This window comes from Candoia aspera, chromosome 8 (genome assembly GCF_035149785.1).
Source record: "Candoia aspera isolate rCanAsp1 chromosome 8, rCanAsp1.hap2, whole genome shotgun sequence".
Classification (NCBI taxonomy): domain Eukaryota; kingdom Metazoa; phylum Chordata; class Lepidosauria; order Squamata; family Boidae; genus Candoia; species Candoia aspera.
Window position 1 is genome coordinate 23866214 of NC_086160.1, and position 27471 is coordinate 23893684.

Sequence of the window (27471 nt, forward strand, 5' to 3'; positions counted from 1 at the left end):
GCCTGTTGTTTCCCATCCAGACCCCTACAGCCCCCAGACACCGCGAGAGGGCAGTCACAGCATCACTTACCTCACCCAGGATGGAGATGTACAATTGAGTGTCATCAGCATATTGATGATACCTCACCCTGTAGTGACGGATGTTCTTACCCAGCGGTTTCAAGATGTTGAAAAGGAGCGGAGAGAGTACCAAACCCTGCGGCACCCCACAAAGAAGGGGCCGAGGATCGAACGTCTTGCTCCCTATCATCACCGACTGGGACTGGCCCTGGAGGAAGGAGGTGAACCAGCGCAAGACCACGACACCCATCCCCAATTCCCTGAGCTGCCCCAAAAGGATACACTGGTCGATGGTATCGAAAGCCGCTGAGAGATCAAGGAGAGCAAGGATGGATGCACTGCCACCATCCTGCTCCCGCCAGAGATCATCCGTAAGTGCAACCAATGCTGTTTCTGTCCCATAACTGGGCCTGAAACCTGACTGAAAGGGGTCCAGATAATCCGTTTCCTCCAGGACCCTCTGGAGCTTCCAAACCACCACTTTCTCAACCATCTTCCCAGAAAGGGAAGGTGGGAGACTGGACGAAAATTCTCCAGAACAGTAGGGTCCAGCAATGGCTTCTTGAGGAGGGGGTGCATCAGTGCCTCTTTAAAGGTAGCCGGGAACATCCCCTCTCCCAAGGATGTATTAACCATCGCATGGACCCAACCACATGTTACCTCCCGGGCTGCTTTTACCAGCCAGGAGTCTAGATGACACATGATGGCATTTACCGTCTGTAACTTTAAGTCCCTAACTTTCGGTTACATTTTAACACTTCTAGTGATTTCAATAAACCCAAACAGTTTAGAGTAAATACTGAAAACCATATGTGCTCTCAGATTGGCCACATTTTATTAATTTGTCAACATATATTGATGTGTTAAGATTAAGAAAATGAGAGAAAAAAGGATCCCTTATTTACCATAATGAATCTCCCTACACCGGTACACAGGTATTATCTGTAGTTTGCTTGCCTAAAAGCATATTGTTGTGAAAACATAGCTAATTTAAATTGGAATAAAGCCTTTATTCAATATAATTAATTCAGATTGTTTCAAGAGACAAAAACTATTGTGTATTCTGTTTTGTATGCACAGTTCTTCCTAACAGTTGCTTGATCAGACTTATTCATATACATCAGATCTCAATTACACCAACTGGTACATGCTCCAAAATGGCACATAGTAACCTTATACTTACTCAAAAAATGTTGTCCATCCAATCTCATCACTTCTAGTTGCGAGGAGTCCACTGTTGCCATGATATGTAAACAAGACTAGCTCCTGTCCTTGTGCTATCATATTTTTTAAGCAACCGTTTGTTCCTATGGTTAACCAGATGACTTGATTGTCAGGTGATACCACCCTTACTGGCATCCGGTTGGGGTCACGCCTAATACGAAGGGTATTTCCATTGCTGTCAGTTACTGCAGTAATATCATTATCATTACTGTAGCTAAAATTATACAAATAGTCTCCTGTAACTAAACTCATTGTGTACTGATGAGTGCCATTGACATCAAAGATGTACAACTCCTGATCTGTTGGAGAGGCAACTTCATAAAAATTCATGGAATTCAGCAATGGTTTGTTCTTTGACACAGCTCTTATTCGAATATTTCCAAGATCTGCAATGTACAACGTTCCATCGGGTGATACAGCTAAGGAAGAAGGGGCACTGAGTTTGGCATCTTTAGCATAGCCATCACCATTTTGGTAGCAGTCGCAGTTAACATCATTTTTGCAATCACACTCAGAAGGTATTCCAGCAACTAACGAGATCTCTCCATCAGTTGTTACTTGTCTTATCCTGTTTATCTTTTTTTCATCTGTTTCTGTAATGTAAAGCACCCCATTATAAGATACAGCAATAGCTGTGGCTGATTCTAAGGTAGTCTGCACTGCATGTTTTCCCACTGTATACTCCACTCCAGGAACCTGGCAATGCATTGGCCTTCCAGCAGCTATACGGACTTGCCGATTTTCTGTAATTTGAAGCACTACGTTGTTATCCAGCACGTATATGGAGTTATCCATTGGGTTGATAGCTAAATCTGTTGGCCACTCCAGACGCACCTTATCAAATAAAGAACAATTTATTAACAGATTAGTTAACCGGGCTTTAGCCAAATTTATTTTCTGAATGAAATTTAAAAGAGTTCTAGCTACTACTTTTGGAATACTTGTCTGTTTTTTTTTTATTACACAGAATTACAGAGAATGGTGTTGTTATTTAACAATTTAAATGACTGAACTTAGGTGAAAACAATCAGGCTTAGAAGAAAAAAGTAAATGGTCTGGAAACACTGCAACTTGATCTTACAGACTGAACTTGTATGAATGAATGAACTAAACAATTTAAGCTTATAATTAATAAAATTAATGTGTTAGATTTGTTTAAATGGTCATTTCTGTGGAAACAAATGGGGCCTTCAGGTCTGACTCCCACACAATACTAATGGAGCTTGTCTCCCTACATTCCCAGCAATATAAAGGAAGAATTCTAGAACTCTAGAGCAAAAAGGCAATTTTTAAAATTATATCAGATTGTGAAACTTTTATTAACAGATCAGTCTAGCAAAATCTCTGGGAAAGTTGCAAAATGTTATGCCATTACAATCACAGTTCCTATTAGGAGGTGCTGCATCTGAGTTACGCATAGACAAGAATAGGTTTTGATAAACATGTTGATTTATGAAGTTTGATAGCCTTTCATGATTTTTGCTTTGTGAAATTGCTTTCAGGTACACAGTTTTGATTTTTACATTAGCTTTTGACCTACAACAGAACAGCAATGAAGCAAGCAAGCAAAGCAATAAATAACTAAATGCATGTAGCACACTAGAATAATGAGTAAATGTTTGTACTAAGTATGTCTGAGTGGATGTTGCTTGCTAATATATTTATTAATACATGTGCAATTTTTTTTACAATCCATTTTGCAGATATTTGTTATTTCTCAACTGTATCTAAAATGATGCTATAAAAGGCATACAATCTTGGTTTTTATAATTTTATGACTGTTTCACTTCGATGATATATACTGATTTTGCAAAATTAACTAATAAACAGTTTAACTGAAGTTCATTCACAGGCTTATGGAATTCAACACAATATACTCATGACATGCTTAATATGCTTAAGACTGCAAGGCAGTAATTTCTATTCTGAAGAGTGACCAAAGTTGTGAGTATAACTATCAATATCTTACTGCAAAGTGTACTGTTGTGCTTTTTCATTGGGTAGAATTCACAGGCATAAGGCATAAACAAACTAGCCCTTTACTGCAAGTATAAGGAAACTTCATACCACAAAAATCTAAAAAACTCTTTTTCCCTGGCTCCTGCCAGGAGTTTTATTTGTTAGAAAGACCATGTGAATGAACAGATTAGACCTGTACCTATTTTTTCATCAGTGGATTGAGCAAAGAAGATTCTGGTCTTGTTATTGTATAAACTGCACAGGTTGCTTCAAGGGAAAATGGCTTATCTCAAAAGAACAAAGAGATCTTCCTTAAAAGTACCTGGCTGATATGCATGCTGGTGTCACATGTTAGTGGTCGCGCTGAAGTCAGATCATTGGAACCAAGTAATGTTGATATTATTCCATTTTGGTCCACTTTCCTGATCATAGTCCCATCAACAAAATAAATTAATCCATTCTTATCTACTGCCACTCCTTCAGTAAAACAAACAAACACAAATATACTATATAATTTTCTTTTGTAACGATCAACACTTTTTCCTGCCCTCTTTACACATTGGCTTTTTATAACTTTTCACAAAACAATAATGAGTCTAAACTGCCTCAACGTACCATTGAGTAATTTATAGGCTCTAACCAGATGTATCTAGTACGCTAGCACATCACATATGAAAATAAAGCATCGTGCTTATTGGATGCAGTCTGCTAAGCATTGTGCCTACGTACAGATTGGCCCCTTCATGCTTTCTTCAATACAAAGTCTTTGTAGCATATATGAGTGACCACAGATGGACAAATGATGACATGTGTATGATGATGTAATCATACAACTGACATGACTTATGTACTTGCATTACAGGTTATGATGCAAGCATGAAACTGTGGCTTTTGTATGATTATGGCATCACACACATGCCATATTTTAGGTATCACTCTTCATTTCTATGGACATCACTGGTAGTATGTGAAAAATATTTGTAATGCATGATAATGGAAAACAAATAATCAGTGATAGAAAATCAAAGACTTCATTTTTGCAACTTTACTTTTAGAAGGCTCTTCCATTCAGAAAAGAAAATTTAAGTACAGGATTGAATAAAGAACTACACCATGTTAAATGCTATCATGAGTGCTGACTATATTGTATATTATTCTCTTCATAAATTTTCAGTTTCCTCCACCTTTGGGACTCATCAGAGTAGCTTCTACAGCCTTGCCACCATCGCCACATCTTGCTTCATCAAATGGAAGGCACTGCTCTCCGGTCCCTGCAACTACATCAGCATTTTTTGTCAGGTCTTTTGCCCCTGTAAGTGACTTTGGACGGTAAATTCTTCTTGTATTTGTATCAGAAACATACAATTCTCCTGTGACTGGATCAGTTGCAAGATAGTATCTATGAGCTGGATTACTGCTGCAAAAAGGAAAACAAGTTTTTTAATAATAATAATAATAATAATAATAATAATAATAATAATAATCCCATTTCATTTTTTTTGTTTGTCTAATTCAGTGATTCTTGAACATTTTGGTCTCAGGACGCCTTTACATTCTTAAAAATAACTGAGGACACCAAAGAGCTTTGGTTTATACCTATCAGTATTTACTGTATTATAAATTAAAACTGAGAAATTTTAAAATATTTGACTTTGCGGACCCCCTGAAAGGGTCTCAGGGACCCCCAGGGGTCCCCAGACCTTACTTGGAAAACTGCTGGTTTAACTGTATAATTCTAAGACAACTGTAACATATTTGAAATGTTAGTTTCAAATGATCACATTTGGATTTCTTCAGTTCAATTGCTCTTGTGTCCTACCATTTTCTCATAAGCAACCTAAGCTATTTGAATACATGATTCATATTACTGATAAATAAATAATATATTGTTCCTCCTTCTGATCAAAAAGACCTTATCATGGAGCATGATTTGATATATTAGAAAGCATATTTATGAGTAAATTCAGCTTTTTCAAAACATCACAAACTTTTAATGTAAAAACCTCTGAATACGGGACCATATTTTTCTGTGAAATAAAAGAATATATAGCATGTATCGTAGCTCAGTAAACTTTGGATAAAAAGTTTTCTCTTCTAATGAGTAAGTAATTTCATTGAAAGTATTTGCTGTTCAAAGATACAATCCAAAAACTTAACTAGTTGCATCAATAACAGTAGATCTAAGTTATGGCACAAAAGAATGAATATTTGTTATGCCATAACTTAGGCATAACTTAGACTGTCTGCTAACGCACAAAGCCCTAGTATCAGTCAGATCAATTTCTAATTTATTTGCAAATGTGCTACCAATATGTATCCAATCGTTTTGGTGATATCTGAGCATCTGTTCACAAAAAATATTGCTTCGTATTTCATAAATATAACAGAGTAACACACTGCATATAATCTTGTTGGCAAAGAGTGTCAGAGGTTAACATAAACAAGTTGTTATTAAATTACATTTTGAAGTAGGGACAAGTTTTGAATAATTATTAATATGTAGTTTTAATAGGCACAGAAATCTAGATGGAAAATATAATCATTTTAAATCTTGGTAAAATTTGATTACTGCAGCAGGGCAATTGAACAGTAAAAGCCTAATCTGGAGGCACCCTAAGTCTTATTAAATGGTGAACTGGTTTTGGCAAAGCACCTAAACTTATGACAAGCTAGGCTTATTTTATTTTAAGCAATAATATATCTTGATCTCATAACAAATCTCTTAACTATAAATACGTTTTCATAAAATAATGAAATACATTTTCATAAAATAATGAAATACATTTTTATTATGAAATAATTATCATAAAATAATTATTATCATAAAATAATGAGTTACAGTAAATAACATGATGAATCAAATGTATGCCTTTTCAAGTATATTTTTAAGTTCTTCCTTAATGTGTTTGCTTTTGAAGACTGCATTCCTTTGTCTAAAGACAGGTAAAAGCTTTAATCACCATAATAATAAAATACAGATATAAAATTCAACTCTAGATTATAATTTAACAGTTTGGTTGGAGAACAACTTTAATTTTAACTAATTTTACAACATTTAACTTGCACAAAAAGGTGGAATATGACTATTTGTTCTATTGTATTAGATAAACTTGGAGAAAACAAAGTGAACACATACTGACCCAAGGACTATTCTTTGTAAGGTGAAAGAGGACAACTCAAAGAATACGTATTTTAAAGGAAGGTTTTTTTGTTGGATTTTATGAATGGAGAAGCTTGAAACTCATTTACATCATTAAAAACATGTGAGATAGAAAGTGGGGTCCAAAAGTTTGAATGCTGACCTTTTTAAAAAATATATTGCACACAAAAAACTAGATTCTCTATAATATCTGCCTCTTTGTCTGAAGAGTATTTTTGTAAAACCTTGAATTCAAGTTTTGTATAGTTACATTGGATTCCAGTTGCATTCTGAAGTGATATAACCCATACAAGGATTTACTACTTTAATTGAAAAATATGTAAGTGTAGAATGAGAATTCAGAGAGACAAATGGAGATGGATTGAAAAAACAATGTGTGTAAGAGAAAAAGAATAATACAATTCAGGGAATAAAAACTATTTTCCTGAAAAAAAAAATACAAGAATTCAAACTTGTAAAAATAATACACTGAAGGGACACTTTCAAGATAAACTTTGCATTAAAAACAGGAATGAGTGAAAAGGTATTTTATAATAGGAGGGGTCAAATCAAACTGGATTTTGCAAAGTGGAATAAGGCAAGAGGTTGTATTGAAGTAATGATCTGTAAATGTCAGAAGCAAAGAAATAGATGACTAAATAGGCAAGAGACATCAGAAGTATAGAAAAGAATGGTGAGGTAGGGAAATGGGAAATCATAGAAGCAGTCTTCCATAATCTAATAGGAGAAATAAGAAGGGAAGAGGTATGGTACAATACACAGCAGGAAATAATTTCAGTTCATGATTGCAATTGTAGAAAATAAATATCTAATGCTTCTATTTTGTCCGATTTTTTTGTCCATGATTTCCATAATTTCTTAACATTGGAATATTGACCACGGCTGGTAGGAATTAGTGCTGAACAAGATCCAGAAAGCTTCAGATTCCCCACTTCTTTTATGCCAAATAAATTAGGCATTTCTGGTAATTCCACAAATGATCCTCAAATACTATTGGATTACCAAAGCACATTGCTTAGGTAATTTGGAAGACAATTACCTGTTCAATATGAAATGTATAATAATATACAGACTACTATTACATTATATAATATGAAGTAACATCAGACAATTATCTGCTTAATAAACTTTTATCTTATGTTTCATATAGTATGTTCTACATATAATTATGTTTTAATGAAAAACACTCTGACCCTCTTTTAAAAAGAGGATGAAGAATAAAAGGTACTTCTAGAATCCTTTTGGTGTAATGAAAATAATTTGTAAACCTGGTACTTTTGCTTTTTTTTTTCCATTCTTTTGGAGAAAGCTGAGTTGGCTGAGCCAGAAATACATATTCAACTTCCTCCCTCAAGAAATTTCATTTTAGCAGATTCACACTAGCCAAAAAAGAAACTTATCTCATGAAGCATTGAACATGTGTTTATATTTAGCTGTAGCGTCCAAAGCAGTGTCTACAGACTTGCTTCATCAAAAGAGCTAGATTTATTCAGAAGGAGATATATGGAGTTAAGGTTTGTAGATCAGTTTTAGCAATTCCTCCTGGATCTATACTGATCTGCCTATGGCTCATTTGTAGATGCTTATGTCCCTCCAGATCCTGGTACAAATCTTCAGGGAGAGTGATGCCACCCTGCAACTACCACCAATTCTTATTCTCCTTCTGTTTAACTTATTCTGTAGCAGCATAATTATGTCTTTTCCTTATTCCCAACCTGACATATCCTCCTATATTTGTAAATCACATTACCCTAGTCGCATTACAACAGGGACAACGTCACTGGATCAATTCAATTTTGATGGGCAAATAAAGCAGTGAAATTCTTTTGATTTGCAACATGCAAATAACTTGGAGGCAAAATACTGAAAAAGATCCTCTTTCCATTGGGACTTGCCCATACTTTGTGGTCATTACAGCAGCTGCATGCCATATCTTATGCTACCTACTAAAACCAGGTTAGTGCATCCTTTGAGATGCTTTTGCCTGGAGGAACCTGTTCCAAGAACATGCTCCTCAAGGAGGTGATTTTGACTCCTTCTTTGTTCTGCTTTCATGGGCAGTAAAGGCTGATCTGTATAATTGGGGGTTTACTGTTTTACAATGTTTATGTCACTTTCTATTTATACTTTCTATAAATAAATAGCAAATAGGTTTAAATGTACTTTCAATCTTTTTACCTTTATTGTAAACCGCCCAGAATCCCTCCTCTGGGGGGAGATGGACAGTGGCAAAATTTGATGAATAAATAAATAGGTAGCAGGCATAAAAATTTAGAACTGAAAAACCCTGAATCATCACAGAAGTTGAGGGCCAATGACAACAACTGACTACTGATTGTAATTTAAAATAAGTGTGAACATTACAATAAGTCATGAAGGTTTTTTTTATCATCCATTCAATCCTGTCTGATTCTTGGAGACTGCCTGGACAAGTCCTTGCAGTTTTCTTGGCAGGTTTTTCAGGAGTAGTTTGCCATTGCCTTCTTTCTAGGGCTGAGAGAAAGTGACTGGCCCAAGGTCTCCCAGCTGGATTTGTGCCTAAGGTGGGTCTCACGGTCTCCCAGTTTCTAGCCTGATGTCTTAAGCACTACACCAAACTGGCTCTCAAAGAAATTTTTATAAAGCTACATATATGAAGCATTTATTCTTTAGTATAAAAGAATGTCATCACAAATGAAAAAAAAATCCATGTAAAGCAGAGTGAATTTCAATAAAAGCAGAACATTAAAAAAATAAATATGCATATAATCAGGATTTTTATATCATGAAAATGGGCTGACAATACTGACAATAAGGATGAAGTGAGAATGCACAAAAACAGGAAGACCTTTTTAGTGTCATTCTGTTTTGCACAACTCATTCAGCAGCTGTGACACATATCAATGTTATTTGGCCTGGAAAAGAATTAATCATATTCTTCTCCCTTTATTCCAGCTAATGGAAGTTTGTATTTATACTGTAAATTATAGTATGGTATGGTAAGGTATTATATATTATATATCGTATTGTATTGTATCATATCATATCATGTCATATCATATCACGTAACAGCAAAGAAAATATTGTCTGTACTGTTCTATTATTTTGATCTGAACCAGAATATTTGAAAGCATATAAGCCTTTAGGAACATAGGAAAGTATCCTTAGAGCTTCAGACACATTAGAGATGCCAGAGGTTAAAACTAGGTCCTTTTGTACATCAGGTTTTCTATCACAGTGCTGAAACATTCTCTGTTCTATTCTGCTGAAACCCAGGTATGTTTACACACATGTATACCATGCTAAACTCTGTATCTTGATTACTGTAAGCCTTGATTCCTAGCAGTCAAATGTGTGAATGGATTCCATACAAAAAGGCAGTATGGCAGTCCTGTGTGGTATTCGGGATATCAAGAAAGAGAATAAGGTGGCTGATCAGTGTGGTAGGATGCAGATAGGAAATCACTGAAAGAAAACATAGCCAATACCTTAAAAACAGACCAGGAATATATAAAGATAATGAAGCACTGTTTTATCTGTTTTAAACATTACATTTTGCCTTTTCCTAAGGAATCAAACTTTAAAATGTAACAGTTTAAACTGGGATGTGAATGTAATTTGACTAATAATCAACAGTAGTAATTTTTCACCTTATTAAGATCTATGTCAGAATAATTTTAAGCAATAATGTTTGTAGCAGCTTTTGTAATACTTTATTTACTCATTTAAAGCCAATAATCGCCTGAACAAAATGTATGAACATGCTTAAAATGCTTACCTATGTCTAAAATCTTTATTTCTTGGTGGGTAGGCAAGAGAAGGAAGAGCAAAAAGAACAGTATTAGAGAGAAAAAGTTAAAAGGAAGCTTTAATAAAGGAACAGAAAATAGGTAAGGTTGCTAGTAAGAATTTGGCTGTAATTTTATGTATTAATTTATTAGATTTATATCCTGCCTTCCCTCCAGGAGCTCAAGGTGGCATACACAGTGCTCCAATCTCCAATTTTTCCCCACAACAACCAGCCTGCGAAGTAGTTTGGGCTGAGAGAGAATCACTGGCTCAAAGTCACCCAGTGAACCTTCATGGCTGAAAGTGGACCTGAATTTAGGCATCCTCAGTTGTAGTCAAACACTATTAACCGTTATATACAGCAGTTCCATTAGTCTGACCACCTGAATGGTTATGATGTATTAAATAGTTGACTAGTTGTGTGAGTAAAGTAGTATTTTGACACCATTTGCATTTTTATATTCTGATGGATAAAGAGACACTACTGATTCATCACAACCAGATATTTAAAATCAGGTATTTAAAACTAGGAAAAAATATACCTTAGTTCAAGTACACTTGTTACATTTCCTGAAGGGAATATCCGTCGAACATAGTTGAAATCCCCTACATATAGGCTTCCATCAATTCCACAAGCTAGGGCAACTGGAGCCAAAAGTTTATTGCCATCTGCTTGACCATTACAACTTGGGCAAGAAATGCTACGCCGTCGACCGTTACCCATTATACTACTGACAACTGGTGGCTGCTGAGAGATGAACTGATTTTCCCCATTGCCTTTATACAGGATTCCTTAAGAAAACACAAACATGATTTCCCACATCTTTGTAATAACTTTAGAAGCAAATAAATTTTAAATAAGCTTAAAATTTCACAATGTGATTGCATTTCATGGATGCTGACATATGAATAGTGTATTTGAGCACATACTAATGAAATTCAGCAATAATTTGTTTATAAGTATTGTGGGAAAATACGAGGAAGCAATGTTTTAGAATCCCACTGGACATGGCCCTTTCAATTCCAATTGAGAACTGTAACTCTGTGTAACAACGTACCGTTAGATAACTTGCACTCAACCATTCTTATCTACAGCTAGTTCAGCAAGTAATCAGAATAACAAGGATATTCATATAACGGATAATGAACCCCTCCCACATTATTTTATATTTAGACTTCTAATGTTACATATAATAAGCCAAATATAATTAAGAGCAGAACCATATGCAAACAGCTGCTGTACAGCTGGTTCTCATGTCAAAAAAGTACTGATCAAGAACAAGAGCTATGTGTGTCTTCTTTTGTTCCAGATATCTGGTATTATTCAAGACTACTTGATTGCGTCTTTACATATTTAGTCCTGCCTCTCAGTCTGGAATGAGAAAGAGAACTGCAGAATTCATTTGTATTCATATTTCCTTTTTTAGTTTGTTGGATTGGAGCAGTGTTTTCACATTCTTTCTTCTCTTGGAATAAACTACAAACATAAATGCTGTTACATATCAAAATCTTCTATCAGTAAATTATTATTGTAAAGCAGTTTTCTGACAGCCTCAATTTCACATTGCAAAATGGTTTTATAATAATTTACTTTGGGTAGCAGAGTCTGGTTTTATAATGTATCTGCAGTTATGTTCTCATATGTCAAACACAACAAAAATGTTTTGGCAGGCCACCTGCCCTTTAAACCTAGTTCTGCTCAAAGGCATCAACAATCATTGGAAAAAGACAAAGTACCTTGCCAGCATCATTTTTTATGACCTTCACAGGAAATGTGGGGAAGTAAGATATGTACCTAATGTAGACTTTCACAGTTAATGCTGTCTGTTGGACAGACTTCTCTCCTCATTATTATCAAGATTAATGAGTCAATCTAAGTCTGCTGCAAGAACGGTGAGCTATTATTGTAACATTTGTTCCATTATAAATCTCAATCTAATTTAAATCATGCAATTTGCATGTCACTTTGTACTGTATAGTAATACTGGCTTCACTGACTGTACAAAATTTAAAAATGATATTCATTCTAATTATTATACTTTACCATTACCATTAAAATATATTTATGAAGTTTTCCAATCCAAGGTATTTTTTTTCATTAGGTAAATATTTCTTATAAATGTATAGTCTTAGGCCCTGTAACTACCAGAGTTGTAACTACAGGGAAAACATGTGCAGAAGACTGTATCATTACATGGAATTCGTTTTCTCTTGAACACTTAAGATAAAAGTGCAGTAATGGAATCTGAAACCCTACGCCCATGATTAAATCTTTACGACAATCAGGAAACCTGCAGCGTCATTTAAATACCTGAGTTCTATAAATTTAATCACATGTTTCATACAGGTCAGCACTATACCATCTGATTTATTGTTTCATTACACTGAAAAATTGTTCCTTCACATCTCTCTTTTAATACTAAAAAAGGAAAAGATGAACATTAGACTACTGCAGCGATTCAGGATATCCATATAAACACCTGCCACTGTATTTGCTCCAAGGCAATACATTTTCCCAGCCCATTCATCCCAATCACTTCATTTATTCAATTACACTTTCAAAAGTCATTATTTGCCAACTGTCTCCTAAGCACATCTCTAAACACATAAGCTGATTTACAAACAGAAAATACTCTGCAGAAATATAATAAAATGAACATACATATACTTCAAGAAACACGACTGCGTGAATAAGTTCTTGGCCACTGGTTAATTTCTTTTGCCTTACATGAGTTACTGCATTGGTTGGACAGCTTCTTTCTTTTCTATTATGTGTCTTGGTAACAGCCCATTTGAAAGTGGCAGGATGACATCTCTTAAGAAAGGCCCAATATTTTAGGTATTTCCCTGTCTATGAATCTTCATTTGTTTGCATGATATACTATAGTCAGCATGAGTGATATTTATTTTTGATTATGTGCTATCAAGTCAGTGTCCACTTTGAGTGATCACAGAGATATTTTCTCAAGGAGATGTTCCTTCCTCTTATGATTTACTTCACTTTCTTATGTATCATTGCTGGTCTCTACAAAATACTTCTCCTTGCGAATACATGAATGAACAGCGTGTGTGTGTGTGTGTGTGTGTACTGTGTGTATTCAATATGTTTGTACACATTGTAACAGAGTATCTTTGGGGAGACAGAATCAGACTAGAGAGTGAAAAATGTACCTGACTCTGTTCCATGGAAGTTAAACTGATTTGGAGTGGCAAAGAAAAGCAATACAGTATTTTCATTACAGAAAAGAAACATTTTCATGGTGTTTGCATGGGTTAAAGTATGCTTGTAAATTTGAACTTTAAAATAAAGGAGAAATGTTAATTCTAGATATAAATGATTTATGCTTCTGTGTTTCAGAATAACAAATTAATTACATTATTGAAGGAAGAAATAACAGTATTCCAAGAGGATGACTATCAACTTTTTTCCTTTAAAAAAAGGTGCAATCCTGTTCAGACTTGGAATCCAATAAGGTCTAATACTTTTGACTTAATAGGCACTGCATAACACTGTAAGATTAATAAAACTCACCATTCTGAACATCCAATACATGGTGTTTATCCAGAGTCCATCCACCCATGTTGGAGGCATCCAATTCATAACCTTGTAGAATAGCTGTCCGTTTTTCCCACAGGGTTAGATCCAAACAAGATTCATATTCATAACCTACAGATACTGAAATAAAAGATAAAATAATTATTTTCCTACTTTAAATCAATGCAATGTTTGATATTCATGATTAATTTATTTTCATTTTACAGTGTTGTTAATAAGAGTTACAGAGCTCATAAGAAGCTATAAAATATTTTATATCTGATTAATTTTAATGTTTAAATGTTGACATTTAAATAAGTATACATGTTAAAACCTTAAAAATATAGTTTAGAAAAATATAATTCAGAACAGAAGCTGGCAATGTGGTACCCCCAGATTCCTGAAATTAAATCCCCAAAATTAAAGATTTCTTTTAAAAGATGACAATGATGGCTGGCATTTGAAGAGGTCACTGATTCTTGATTCAGAATTCAATAAAGAAATAGTAGCTAGTCACTGACAGATATAAAGATCACAATTACCATTCTCTTGTTCATTGACCTCTATAAAAAGCGTAACGAAAGAATTCTGTGAAAACCAACACTTTTTGTATGGCAAAAGATATTGTGGAATATAGTATTTATTCATTTGCTGGATTTATATTCCACCTTTCCTCCAGAAGCTCAAGGTAGTATATACACAGCACTTCCTCTCCCATTTTTCTCACAATAATTCCATGAGGTAGGTTGTGCTGAGAGTGACTGGCCTACAGTCACCCAAGAAGCCTCCATGGCTGAAGTTGAATTTGAACCTGCAGATGATGAAACGAATCCTAATTCAGAAAAGCTCTGACCATAATAAATGTGTTAGAAACTACCAGACATTTAGTTGTTTTCTTGCAATTTTGAAACTGTAAGTCCTCTGAAAACTGTTTCAATATTAATTGGTACAGTGAATGATGTAGTTTTTAAAAATTGTCTATTCCATCCAGTGATTTTGGTCCACCAACAGAGGCGACTATGATCACATAATTTCTATTTAGGTAATGCAGAAGTTGAATACATCCAATATGGATGCACATTTCCATTGACTGTCATCTCCTCTGTCTTACTTCAGAAAGATCCCAGCATAATTTTATGCTAGAATAACTTTAAATAAAATTTTCAGATCCAATGCATGTATGGAATAGCTGTGTGCTATGGTAGTTAAAATAATGGATTAGGACTAGAGAGATCCTAGTTCAACTACTGTCAGCTGTGGATACTCAACTGGGACATTTTGGAGTTTCACTATTGCTTAGCCCAACCTATCACACTGAGTTGTTATTATGAAGAGAATCCTGAAGGAGGATTATGTAACCTACCATGTAACCTTCTGGAGGAAAGGAAGGATATAAATAGAATACATAAATATGCAAATGAATGTTTATTTGCATATTCAGACATCCTAGGCCTTGCTTATTTTCAGGTCTGGTCATTTAACTAGGCAATTTTTTTTCAGTATTTGGAAATTCAGTCAATTAATGCACTGAATGATTAAAGCTAGAAACTCTTATATTCTGATGTTCCCATGAGATAATTTTATGGGATATAAAGCTGAAAACCATCAGATGCTGAACAGCAAACTTAAGACAATTTTGAAAGCACCATGGCAGCATAAAGCTTTTTCTGCAAAAACAAGTGTAACTTCATATAAATTAGTTTCAGACATGATCCACACAATGCAGTTATTTCTAAGTTTTACTTTCCCCAGTGTAAAAAGAATAGATTATCACAATCAAGGTAATAGTTACAAATTAAATATGATTATTCCTTTCATATTTGTGTATTTGTATGTAAAAAAAATTACATTCATTCTGTACAACAGACTGCAATATTTTATTTCACTAACAGCATAATTTTAAGTTTTTTCTATATAATGTATCAACAATGAATTATATTGTTGAATATAATCTTTCCTATGTAATGTTAACATATTCAAAACAGCCTAATAACAAACAAAACCTACCAACAGCTTCAGATAAACCATAGACCTTTTGGTTATATGCATCAGTTTTATCCCATATAAATGTATAAGCCAAATTTGGGGATGCAGGGAACCATTTTTGGAAAAGTCTTCCCACTACTGCCACCATGAGATGAACTTTCATTAAATTAAATGGTATCACGGACTGTGTCATTGTGATCTTAAGTACAGATTTATACCCCGCTGCTCTGGAGCTTAAGTACGACAGTTTCAAGTCAGTTCCCGGTATTGTAGTTTCTTCATGCAGTACCTAAAATATGAAACAAAAATTGACAAATTAACCTGAGCTTGTTATTTGTTTAATGCACATAATTGGTTAACAACTATAGTCATAAATTTATTTTTTGTATATAAAGTAGCAGTCATTTAAGAATAGTAATATACTTGGAGTTTTTACTGAAATTTTGAAATACAATTTAATAGTTTTATCAAGATGTATATAGTAAGTGCAGATACTTTTAGAAACATATTCCTTATGCTACTGTAGCAAATACAGCAGTATTGGAAATAACTCTTATTAGTTATAAAAAAATCTTCAAAAAATAAGTTTGCCTGCATTAATCATGACGTCTTCATCTATAGCTTAACAGACCAGGAATGAGCACTGAGCTAGCCAACTTAGCACTTTTTGTCCTGCTCCCTTTTTATCTTTGCATTCCTGAATTGTTTAAACCATAATTTACTAGTCAGAATCTTAAACTACATTTTGATCTTGGCTTGAGATTCTGGTAATTCTACTGAGCATGATTGAAGGGCTGAAGTAATTCCATTATTCAAGGGGCAAAAGACATGCACACGAGCTGCTCATTCCTAGCTTCTGAAATTATGCAGGAATTGTTATCTTTGGAATCCCCAAATTTATCTGAAATAAATACCTGTGCTGCTCATAATAGTTATGCAGTGATTCTTTCTTAAAATTAATATTGCATATTTAAATCTTAAACACAATTTGGTCAAGAATTTAACAAGAATATAATAATTAATATACACGTTATTTAGCCTATCCAGTAATGAACTAGCACAGTATGTATCAGTTTGGCAAATGAAAACTTTCTCCCTAATAACAATGCACTTGCATAAACACAACAATACCAAAATTTAAAATAGTATCATTGAATAGAAAAATACTAGTAGTCAGACATCCAAAGCTTCAAAGCTACAATCTCAAGAAATGGGAAATCAGTTTACCTTCTCTTGTATTCCTATCCTCTACCACCTAGAAAATCTTCTGCAAGCTTATAATGTGGGTGTAAAAGCTAACAGGGTAATAATTAGATTGGGAAGCCACAAGGGCAACAAATATGCAGCAATCAAATTGTTTGAAGTAATACTGGATTGTGCATAATTTTCTGCTTATATGCCCTAGAAGCAATACAATCTAATTTTTTGAAAACTATGCTCCATGTTCCCTGTTCAGATCAACGCTTATCTTCTGCTAAAGCTTGGTTGTGCCTTAGTAGAGGCCCTTTGAGAGGCTACCAATTGAGGTGCTGGTTGAAACAAATATTGGAGGTCTAGTCTCTGGCCTAGTTGATTTATTAGTAATAGTATTAAAATTTATCCATGAAAAACAATACTCTTGGGAAAAATATTAACCTTAAAATTCCAGGGACTGCTGTTGCCACTTGTATGAAGTCAATGATAGCCAGCCATGAGATTTTTAGAATGTTCCATTTATTTTAGTATTATTTTAATATTGGTTAACAGTGTGATTTTATCATTTTAAAATTTCATACAAATAAACTCTAAGGTACTGTGTCTTTCAGATGTTTTGGTGTAACAAATTAAATAAAAATGTAGGAGGTAACTTTACTAAAGAGAAAATTGAACTAAGGTTAGACCATATACACTAAGGCATGATAATGCTTTATTCATAATTTAATTAGGCTTCCTGGTAAGTATTAAGCAACTTAACTTCCTTTTGTCTCTTCCCTCATTCTGTTCATAATGGCCAGAGGCTGCAATAAATGGCAAAAAAATAAAGCAAACAAAAAGGTAGTTTATTAATTTATTTCTGTAATGCTAAGCACTATGGATCCTGAGTATTAATTAATAAGCCTGACATTCATAATAGATTATTTGGATTCCTTCATCTTAAATATAAAGAGTCTTTGTATTTCAACCTTATTGAAGTATTGTCATCACTAAAAATCATGAATATGGCTTATTCTTGCTCACACATTTATGACTATGAATAAAGTTACTATATGTTCAAGTTAAATCTATAAAACAAATCTTATTTGAATGAATATATTTGAAAACATTTTAAACTTTTTGCTGTAAAAGAAACAGAGTACGTGTAATCTTCACCAAAAAGGATATTAAACTGCCAGAACCATTCATGCAAAATATCTTTTTATCAAGCCAGAAATCAGATAACTTTCGTTTGAATGGATTTTGATGAAATTAGAAACTGAATACAATTAGAAGTATCTTATAATTTTTTCCTGTAAATTAATCTAGGCTGAAAGTTTACAGAATATTTAACTTACCTGTTTGATATACCACATCTTCAGTAATATTCTCAATTAGTAATGATTCATCGACATGAAATTTAGACTAAAATTTGTCTAAATTATGTTATTAACATCACAACATCCTAACAAAAACCCAGCTGATCAGATTAAAGGCCTCTACTACTATTGGAAGACTATACTGGCAAAAATTTCCAATTGTTTTTGCCATGAATAAGAAAGGGACACCACCCTAATAATGTTGTGATTTCATATAAACTGCCTTTTATCCAGGCAGATCACTACTTCAGCAGTATTTTTCATTCTGAGCTATGACCTTTGGTACTACCATCTCCATCAATTCCAGGAGTCAAGTCCAACTCAAAGATGTTTTTCCCTGCTTCTAATGTATCTTTACTTTGTGCGTGCGTGCTTTCAAGTTGGTCTTGACTCTTGATGACTGCTTGGGCAGGTCTATCCAGTTTTCTTGGCAACATTTTTGAAAGTGGTTGGCCATTACCTTCTTCCTAGGGGAGAGAGAACGTGACTGGCCCAAAGCTACCCAATTGGCTTCATGCCTAAGGCAGGACTAGAACTCACGGTTTCATGGTTTCTAGCTCAATGCCTTTAACCACTACACCAAATTGGCTCTCATCTTTACTTCTATCTACATCTAATCAATATAGTATGTTAGTATATTATAAATTGCTGATATATTGTTTTTGTCCTTTAAATATCTTTGTGAATTCCTGGATTCTTGGACTTACTTTGGCTATGATTTTGGAGACTGATGATGTAACTGTATTGGCTACTCTCACTCCTTTGACCTGGAGTCTGCTGCACTGATAGGATATTGTGAAAAATCATGCAAGGAAAAAACATCATTGATACCATATCTTTTCATAATATCTTCTATTGTAACTGCTTCTCCCTTATTAAATATACTACAGAGATGTGGATCTAGATGTGATCTATGATAGATCCACTGAAATCACTTGAACAAAATGGTCATGGCTGATGTTTCTCTTCTTTCAGTGAGGCTGCTTTAAGCACAACCAGGCATGGTTCCAACCTATGGGAGACAGCAATTCCTTCTTAACGCTTAAAACAGTATATATTATTTTATGTACCACATTTGCTCAGGGAAAAATAAGTGACATGAATTCAGAATGAAACTGCTAAAGAAAGGAAACTAATGATAAGAAATATGTTGGGGATCAAACTACTATATATGTGACATTAAATGTACAATTTTAAAAAATACAAGAAAGAGATTCTGAGAGAATTTCCAATCATCATTGGGATATTTCTAATCATCATTGGATGCAGTTGGGAACAGTTTAATGTAATTGATGAAATGACTTCCAGGTAATGCTGTTTGAGACAATTACTTTATTAGCCAGCTTCTTGAGAACAGATCTGAAACTGATCTTGGCAATAGATTCATTGTGCCATGCCATTATCTGGAATACATTTCAATGATAAACAACAGCTTTGAAAACCTACACTATAAATGTAATATAATCTTTTCAGAAGCCTAAATTCCTAGAAAGAAAAACTTTCTAAAATAATTTGTACCGAGGAAAAATCACTCATTAGGCACTGGCACAGTTTTACATTGCTAAAAGCTACTTTTTATCTTTGGAAAGAGTAGAATTCACACTTCAGCCAAAAAGCTGAAATGATTACAAGCAAGTTGCTTAAGGCCATGTGCCAGCAGGGTCTGCGGGCCAGACAGAGACATGATACAGGTTATAACTATCCCATGGGCAGGTAGTTCTCTAAATGTTGTTTTTGTTTTTAAAATCTCACCAGAGATTATCTTTCCATGTGCTGTCTTTTTAGTTTTGAGAGCTACTTTTTAATGAACATATTGATAGACAGGATAGTGATAAAGCAGCTTTCAAGCCAACTAACAGCCGATTATCATAGATTTTCCCTTAGCATTGACATATTTTCATAAACTTATGTTTTGAAATGCTGGTTAGCCTCCCCAGTGAACACTATGGAGGTAATGAGGAAAGGCCTTACATTACAAAGCAAGAGAATATCTACTAAAATCTGTCTGTAGGCAGAATGTGTGTGTGGTTCACTTATCTCTGTGGTTATGTATATATAAGAAAGGGTCAAAAGCATTTTGGGGAAGGTATATACATGGGTGTGAAATGAATATCAAGTTATTAAAATAAGCAAACGTTTCCTAGCATTTGTAATATAATGTGAATAGGTAAGTAGATAACCCTCTTCAATAGGCACTCTTGCTCAAAAGCAGTCTTTCTTATAGGCAGATGTGGTCACATGATAAAAGTAATGAACAGAGACATTTGCATGTAATTAATTCTTTTCCTGCAGCCTTATTTCATGTTTGCCAAGTGAAAAATGTGAAATTTCTTTTAGGCACATTAACTATTAGGTGTCATATAACTGTTTGTTCAGAAAATGATAAGACAAAGTGGCAGGAAACAGGAGTGCTATGGGACTGCATATCCTTAGCTAAAGCTAAGGATATCTATTTATTTATTTATTTAATTTTTATTCCGCTTTTAGACTAGAATTCACAGACTCCTGGTTTCTAGCCCATTGCCTTAACCACTAGACCAATAATAAATAAACAAATAAAATTTATTTATTTATTTAAATAAATTTATTTAAATTTAAGGATATTTATTCATTTAAAAAATAAAGCTAATGAGACTTCAAGGGATCAGAACAAACTATAAAAAGATTTAAGACATTAGCTGAGTATTGAAAATAAAGCTTTTTAACCAGCATGCTGATAAGACCATTACAAATTATATATTACTGATGTTGTTATTTTAATGACTGAAAAATGCATTATAGTTCCCCCAAAGATCTTTACACTTAAATGGCATTATACCTGTGTCTCAGGAATAATAGGGCTGTCCTCAGGAGAGATCCTGAACAAGGTAGATAAAGGTGATGATACAATTACAGGATTTGGTTTCACAAATCCACTCAGATCACAGCTGGGAATGTCATTCTCCTCCTTCTTCATGACAAGGGTGTCCATAACATAGAAGACATTCCATGGAATCCAGACTGTATGGTACTGAGTAAGGAATGGTGATCGTTCAAACACTAAAGTTAATGATGCACCACCATTTGCCACCAAGTCAAACCTAGGTAAACCAGATAATTATTTAGTAATACATCTTAAATTCACAGCTTTCCCACTGATATATACAATCAAGGTTTAATGGTAACACCTCCTTCAAGTCAAGCACAACTCCTTGTGATTTCAGGAACATGTTTATGTAGTTTTCTTAGCAGTGGTCTGCCACTGCTGACTTTTGGGATTTTTTTTTGACTTCCCAGTCTAGCCTGGTTTCTCCTGCTGGTCACTCACTGAAGCCTAACCATTTTCAACTCTATGAAAGCCAGCTGTCCTGCAACCTATTTGTGCAATGATTCTGATTCAAGGATAGAAGAATTAAAATTGTCATACTTCAAATGCATGAAAGAAAACTTACATTCCATCTTGACGAGTGATTGTATAACCAAAGTCAGGATAATGTAAAAAGGAGACATTAACTCCAATTAGTGGTGTTCCATCTGCTGTTAATACTTGGCCCCTTATGACAGATGCAAGACTGTAGAGAAAGATGCAAATTTAGGTCATTCAGTGATTTTACAAATTACAGCAGGTTTTGCTCACCAATAAACATTAACTGTAATCAAGTTAGTTTCACAGTATTATTTACAATTCAGTTTCAATCTCACTTAAACTCTTATTTATAGTGACTCTTTCTGGGACATTTTAACTACGGAGTCCTTGGTGATCTCTGACCTTGGCTGTTTGCTTGCAGATGTTTCATTACCCAAGTAGGTAACATCATCAGTGCTAGTGAGTGTGGGGTTTGCTCTGTTTATATACAGTAACTTGCCCTGCCAGTGTTGGTGGACGTGTAGTTTTCTCCTTGGTTACTTTCTTGATTAGGGTATTGTTTTCTGCTTGATGTTTGTCTGGTGTTAATCCCTGCTTGTCTGGGTGTAGGCTGCTGGAGAGGATGCGTTCTGGTCTTTTTGTTTCCTTCTTTTTCATTGTCTCTCTTGAATGACGTGTAAATATGGTTTATCTCTATGTGTCTGCTGATGGCTGCTTTATCTGAGTGCCAAGTTTCGAGGTTTTGGATTTAGCTTCATCTAAGATGCTCATAATTTCCCAGTTGAAACTGTGGTTTAGTCAGTCCATGTGTTGTGAGATTAAGGAGTTTTCATTATGTCTTCTGACTGCTAGTTGGTGTTCGTGGATGTGCTCTGCAAGTCTTCTGCCTGTCTGTCCTACATAGTGGCTTTTGCAGTCCTTACACTGTATGTTGTAGATGACTCCTGCTTTTTCTTCTTGGGTTCCTGGGTCTTTCAGTTTACTTTAGATGTTTTGGAGGGCATTAGTTGGTTTGTGTGCTACAGTGAAGCTGTGTGGTTGTAATAGTCTGCTGGTTGTTTCTAAAATGTTTCTGATGATAGTTTATCCTTTTCACAGCTTGTGTTGGTTGTGCTGTAGTGGGTTGAGTGGTCAGGCATTTTTTGATAAAGTTGTGTGGGTATCCATTTTGTTGAAAGATGTTATATAGGCATCTGTTTCCTTTTTCTGGTGTTCTGGTTGCTGCAGTGGGTTTGTACTTGTCTGCATTTGAACTAATTTTAACTATGTATGTGAACATGCAAAATCTGAATACCAAAAAGTTGCATGAAGTAATACAGCTGTGCCTGCATACAGTTTGTTGTTAATGGTCCTTTCCAAATCAGGTATACTTCTTTTTAATATATGAAATTATTTACTGGCCATACAATGATTTATAGTGCAATACTATGCATGATTATTTAGAATGAAATGTATTGAATTTAAAACGCTAATTCTATGTTGAATGTATTTAGAATTTCAGCCTTAGCATTTTGAACTGTGGCATCTTCCTTTCTAACTGCAAATATGAGTACATTCACTTGGTAGTAGATTTCATTCAATCAAGAAAAACAGTACTTCAAAATCAATGGCCAAAAGTGAGAAGTTCAAGTAGCAATGCACTCAGTATATAACATGATTTTTTTTTTAAATTCTCCAAATAGTGCTGAGCTGTGATATAAAAATTTTGTTAATTCCATGAATTTCAGTTTATGGTATGTATGTATGTATTTTTTCAATTTATATGATATGCCACAACAAGAGGAGACTGCTGTAAATGCCTCACTATTGTGTACAATTCCTTGATTTCAAATACAAGGCTAAATCACAACCAAAGCATTCTGAGTATGTAAAATGAATTCGTAACAATGTTTTAAAATCAGGACCTATCTTTTGCACTTTCCTAAAGAAAAGTGTTTTGTTAGTCTTTAGGCAAGCTGTAAATTTCTAGGGGATGCAAAGTACAGAATTTAAGGGAGTTCTAAGAAACATTTCTCCAATACTTTTAGTCAACTGCTATGTCCAACTGTATTAATGCAGCTAAATTATTCTAGATAGAAGACTTCTAGGATAAATTACCTACCTTCTCTCAGCAAGGCACAGGACACCTGCCTTCTGTTACTAGCTTATTTTTAAATGTGTAACTGCTGTATAAAGCCCCATACAGACAGCTTATGCAATACGCTGTCAAAGAGTTAACAGTGTTATTACAATAATTCATAATTTATATTTATTGAGCGTTGCTTTAAAAGTGTATTGCTGCCTTCCCTTCAGAGGTATTTTCACCATCAGTCTGATATACTTCCAACAGTGCTAACTCAAATCAGCTGGGTCAATAAGATTTACAGAACCCTTAATGGAATGCCTACTAGAACTTAGACACCACACACAAGAAAAGATGTGTAATGCAATACCACTGTCTAAAGTTTTATACACTACAGACATAGTCTGAAGTTCAAAGTTTGCAATTTTTCAACTATCCTGGGGGAAAAAATAGTATTAAAAATGTAAAAATCTCCTAAGACATTACTTTTCATTTCATACTACAATGATGCAGTCACCTCTTATTGAATGGGCTTTCCCCAGGAATTACATGGGTGCTTTCTAGTCCTATAAGAAAACTGATTCGATCATAAAAGGATTTAGCAGCTTGCTGAGATGGCGACTGCTGGCTTTGGCTAATGATATCTTGTGGGTCAGGCAATCCTCGACAGTAAGGCTGGTTTTGGCAGGAACTCTGCAAACAGCAGTCAGGATCCATGCAGTCAACTAATCCATCTACAGACAAAAAAGTCAAAAGAAAAACAGCAATACTTATTAGTATTTTCTCCCTAATGAGCAATTAGATGATTGCCGTACTGAACATTTGCACAAAATAATATGCAAAAATTTAGAATTTTAGACTCTGAAAAAAATTAGGCAGTTCTGATGATATAAAGGACTTATCGTGCACTATGCAGTAACTGGGAAGTAATGTTGCAAATCTCTCTTTGTGTGCATGTGTGTGTCTGTCTGTGTATGTCAGTGTATGTGTATACACACACACACCCTTATTAAATAAGCAAAAGTCTCTAAACAGAATTACAATCTCCTCCAGAAATTCCTACATTTAGTGGAAATCCACATTAATGGCAACAGTTCACTGGTGATACTTGCTCTGTGATTCTCTCAAAGAAACAATCACATTCTTGATAGAATGGGTGAAACATAGGCAAACTAACAATATAGGAAATACCTGTGCCTCTTGCTACTACGTATGATTACTGTGCATGACTGCTTTCACAAATGTAGAACATTCAATGCTAATATATACAGTATCGATATTTAATAAGACGCAGAAGCCTTTTCAAGCTGACCAGGGCCTGATTACTGGGAAAATTTAGATTGTGTCATGGAAGGAAGATGGGAAACAAATGTTTGGTATAGTGGTTTGATGTAGTGGTTAAGGCACCAGGCTAGAAACTGGGAGACCATAAATGCTATTCCCGCCTTAGGCACAAAGCCAGCTGGGTGACCCTCGGCCAGTCACTTTTTCTCAGCCCTAGGAAGCAGGCAATGACAAACCACATCTGAAAAACCTTGCCAAGAAAACTGCAGGGACTTGTCCAGGCAGTCTCCGAGAACTGGACACGACTGAACGGATTAAAAAAAAAGTAAATGATTCAGTATGTATCCACTCTTTCATTGAAGAAATACATTTTACAATAAAAAGTAATTAGGAATAATACATAAAGATCTATACAGGGCAAATGATCCATGAGCCACACAGACTCTTCCAAAGAAGAATAGTGTACAAAGGTCTCTGATAGAGAATGATGAGTTAGTTTTTGGAAGAATAAATGACATACTATAGCAAAGTAATAACTTCAAAATAATTCAGTGTGTATTTTGATATTTTATGATACGTTGCATAATAATCAATGTATTCATGAAAGATGTATAGCAGTGAAGATGATTTCTTTAAAATCCATTGATACAATTAAATAGAAAATACTGACATTTAGAAACAAAGAAAGCTGCCATATATTGAATCAGACTTTTGATCCACCTAGTCCAATCATGTCTACACTGATGGGAGGCAGCTCCTCAAGAGTTTTAGAGAGGGGCATCTTTTTCAACTCTGTAATCAGTAAATCTCTGATATTTACTTCCTGTACGCAAACTATGTGCTCCACCAGAAAGTATGTCTCAAATCCCAAATTTACATTCAGAAATATTGGTTAAATTTTATCTCAAAGTATGTGCTCTGTGATTGAAACCTCTCCTTCATATTTTCAGAAAAAAGTTTTTCAGTGTTTTAAAAACATGTCAACATGTTAATAACACAACCATAATTTGAGAACTGATACAATTTAACATGTTCAAAATATATGAGTAGAACATTTCCTTTCATTAACATAGCCAGCATATAAATGGTTGATTTATAAGTATAAATTAAGTTCCAAATGTTAGGGTTTTTTTTCCTAAGAGGTTATTTGATTTTTTAGAAGGAAGAATTAGGTAACCTCCAGCTTTGCTGTTTCTTGAAGTCTATTTAAAGCATTTGAGCTGCAACTAAGTTTTAAATATTTAGGAATCTTTATGAAGATGGATTCTTTTACCTGTAAAAGGAAGGCTACACTGCTACAAAGATAAGTTCAACTCATTTATATGAAAATAAATCTCTATTTAGCAAATGATATCTGAATAGAAATCAATTAATGCTGAATGTTATCTAACAGTATCTAGGTATTTTATGTCCCCATGTCTATAGCAAATTCAGGCAATAAATAAACCTGTGAAATTCTGGAGGGCATGGCTTGATGAATAATTAATTTTAAACTTAAAAAGAGATCTGGCAATTAATTGAAAGTTTAATGAGCAGAAAATCTCAGCTACACTATGTTTTTAATCTAGGATAAATTATTACTAATTTGATTTTCATGCCTTCTTATGCCTCTATTCAACCCCCAAATAAAATTCTATTAACATTGCAAGTTTAAGGATCGGTAAATAATGTACATATCCCAAAACTGATTTTACAGTTTCTTCATATTATATGCTATGCTTATGCATTCTAAACTATAATTCATTTAAGACTATATTTTTCAGTATTTTATTAAAATATATATTGATGCACCATCTAAATATACTACCTTTCTTCAGTCAGATGTTTTACTCATCACTGTGATTAATATTTCTGATTAGAACTCTCAGAACAGTTTCTAAAAACTGAAATAAATGTCTGTTGAATGTTATTGTCCTTTCCCAACCCTAAACCTCTATTTAAGAATTAGGTCAGGAACTATACTTAGTTTTTTGTGTTCAGCTGGAGGGATCACAAAGAGTTTATGTCCAAAGAACGTGGAATTAAGTACTTGTCAATAACATATAATCCTCTTCGTTATGAAGATCTTATTCAGTGCTTCTCACTTTGAATGCGTAGTAGATCCTTTTCGGCAGGCAATGCCTTTACTTTAAGTGAAGGGTGGACAATTGGTAGCTGGCATATAGCCCTCAAATCAATTTTATTTATTTATTAAAATAGCATGCCATTTTTCAAAATAGAGTTTTTCAGGGCAGCTTACACCACGTTTCTAGATCTTCAGAAATCATGCTGGTGAAAGTTGGTAACACAGCACTAAAAGATGCATTTTTATGCTAATTTTCAGCAAGAGTAAGATAAAAACTGTGAAAGCTATTGCATTAGCCTAACACACTGAAATAAAGTATTTATGAAATGCAATGTTCAAAACCCACAAAAACTCCTGCTTCAAAATCACAACCCTGCCCAATTGTGTGATGTCATTACCTTTATTGTTATAGCCTTTAGCCATTGTTATAGCCTTCCCCTTAAATATTCAGCCAGTGGCTAAAAACATTT

General features: G+C 34.4%; 1 protein-coding gene across 1 annotated transcript in view; it reads right to left on the minus strand.

Moving 5' to 3' along the window:
• The window catches only part of TENM3 (teneurin transmembrane protein 3), a 189061-nt gene that overhangs the window by 23618 nt on the left and 137972 nt on the right, over positions 1–27471 (minus strand). The window contains exons 12-20 of the mRNA XM_063310483.1: positions 24170–24386; positions 21676–21795; positions 21063–21324; positions 15714–15981; positions 13704–13847; positions 10714–10963; positions 4428–4660; positions 3566–3720; positions 1244–2118 (exon numbers count right to left, since the gene is read on the minus strand). Of these exons, the coding sequence (XP_063166553.1) occupies positions 1244–2118; positions 3566–3720; positions 4428–4660; positions 10714–10963; positions 13704–13847; positions 15714–15981; positions 21063–21324; positions 21676–21795; positions 24170–24386 (2524 nt within the window). The remainder of the gene's footprint in view (positions 1–1243; positions 2119–3565; positions 3721–4427; positions 4661–10713; positions 10964–13703; positions 13848–15713; positions 15982–21062; positions 21325–21675; positions 21796–24169; positions 24387–27471) is intronic.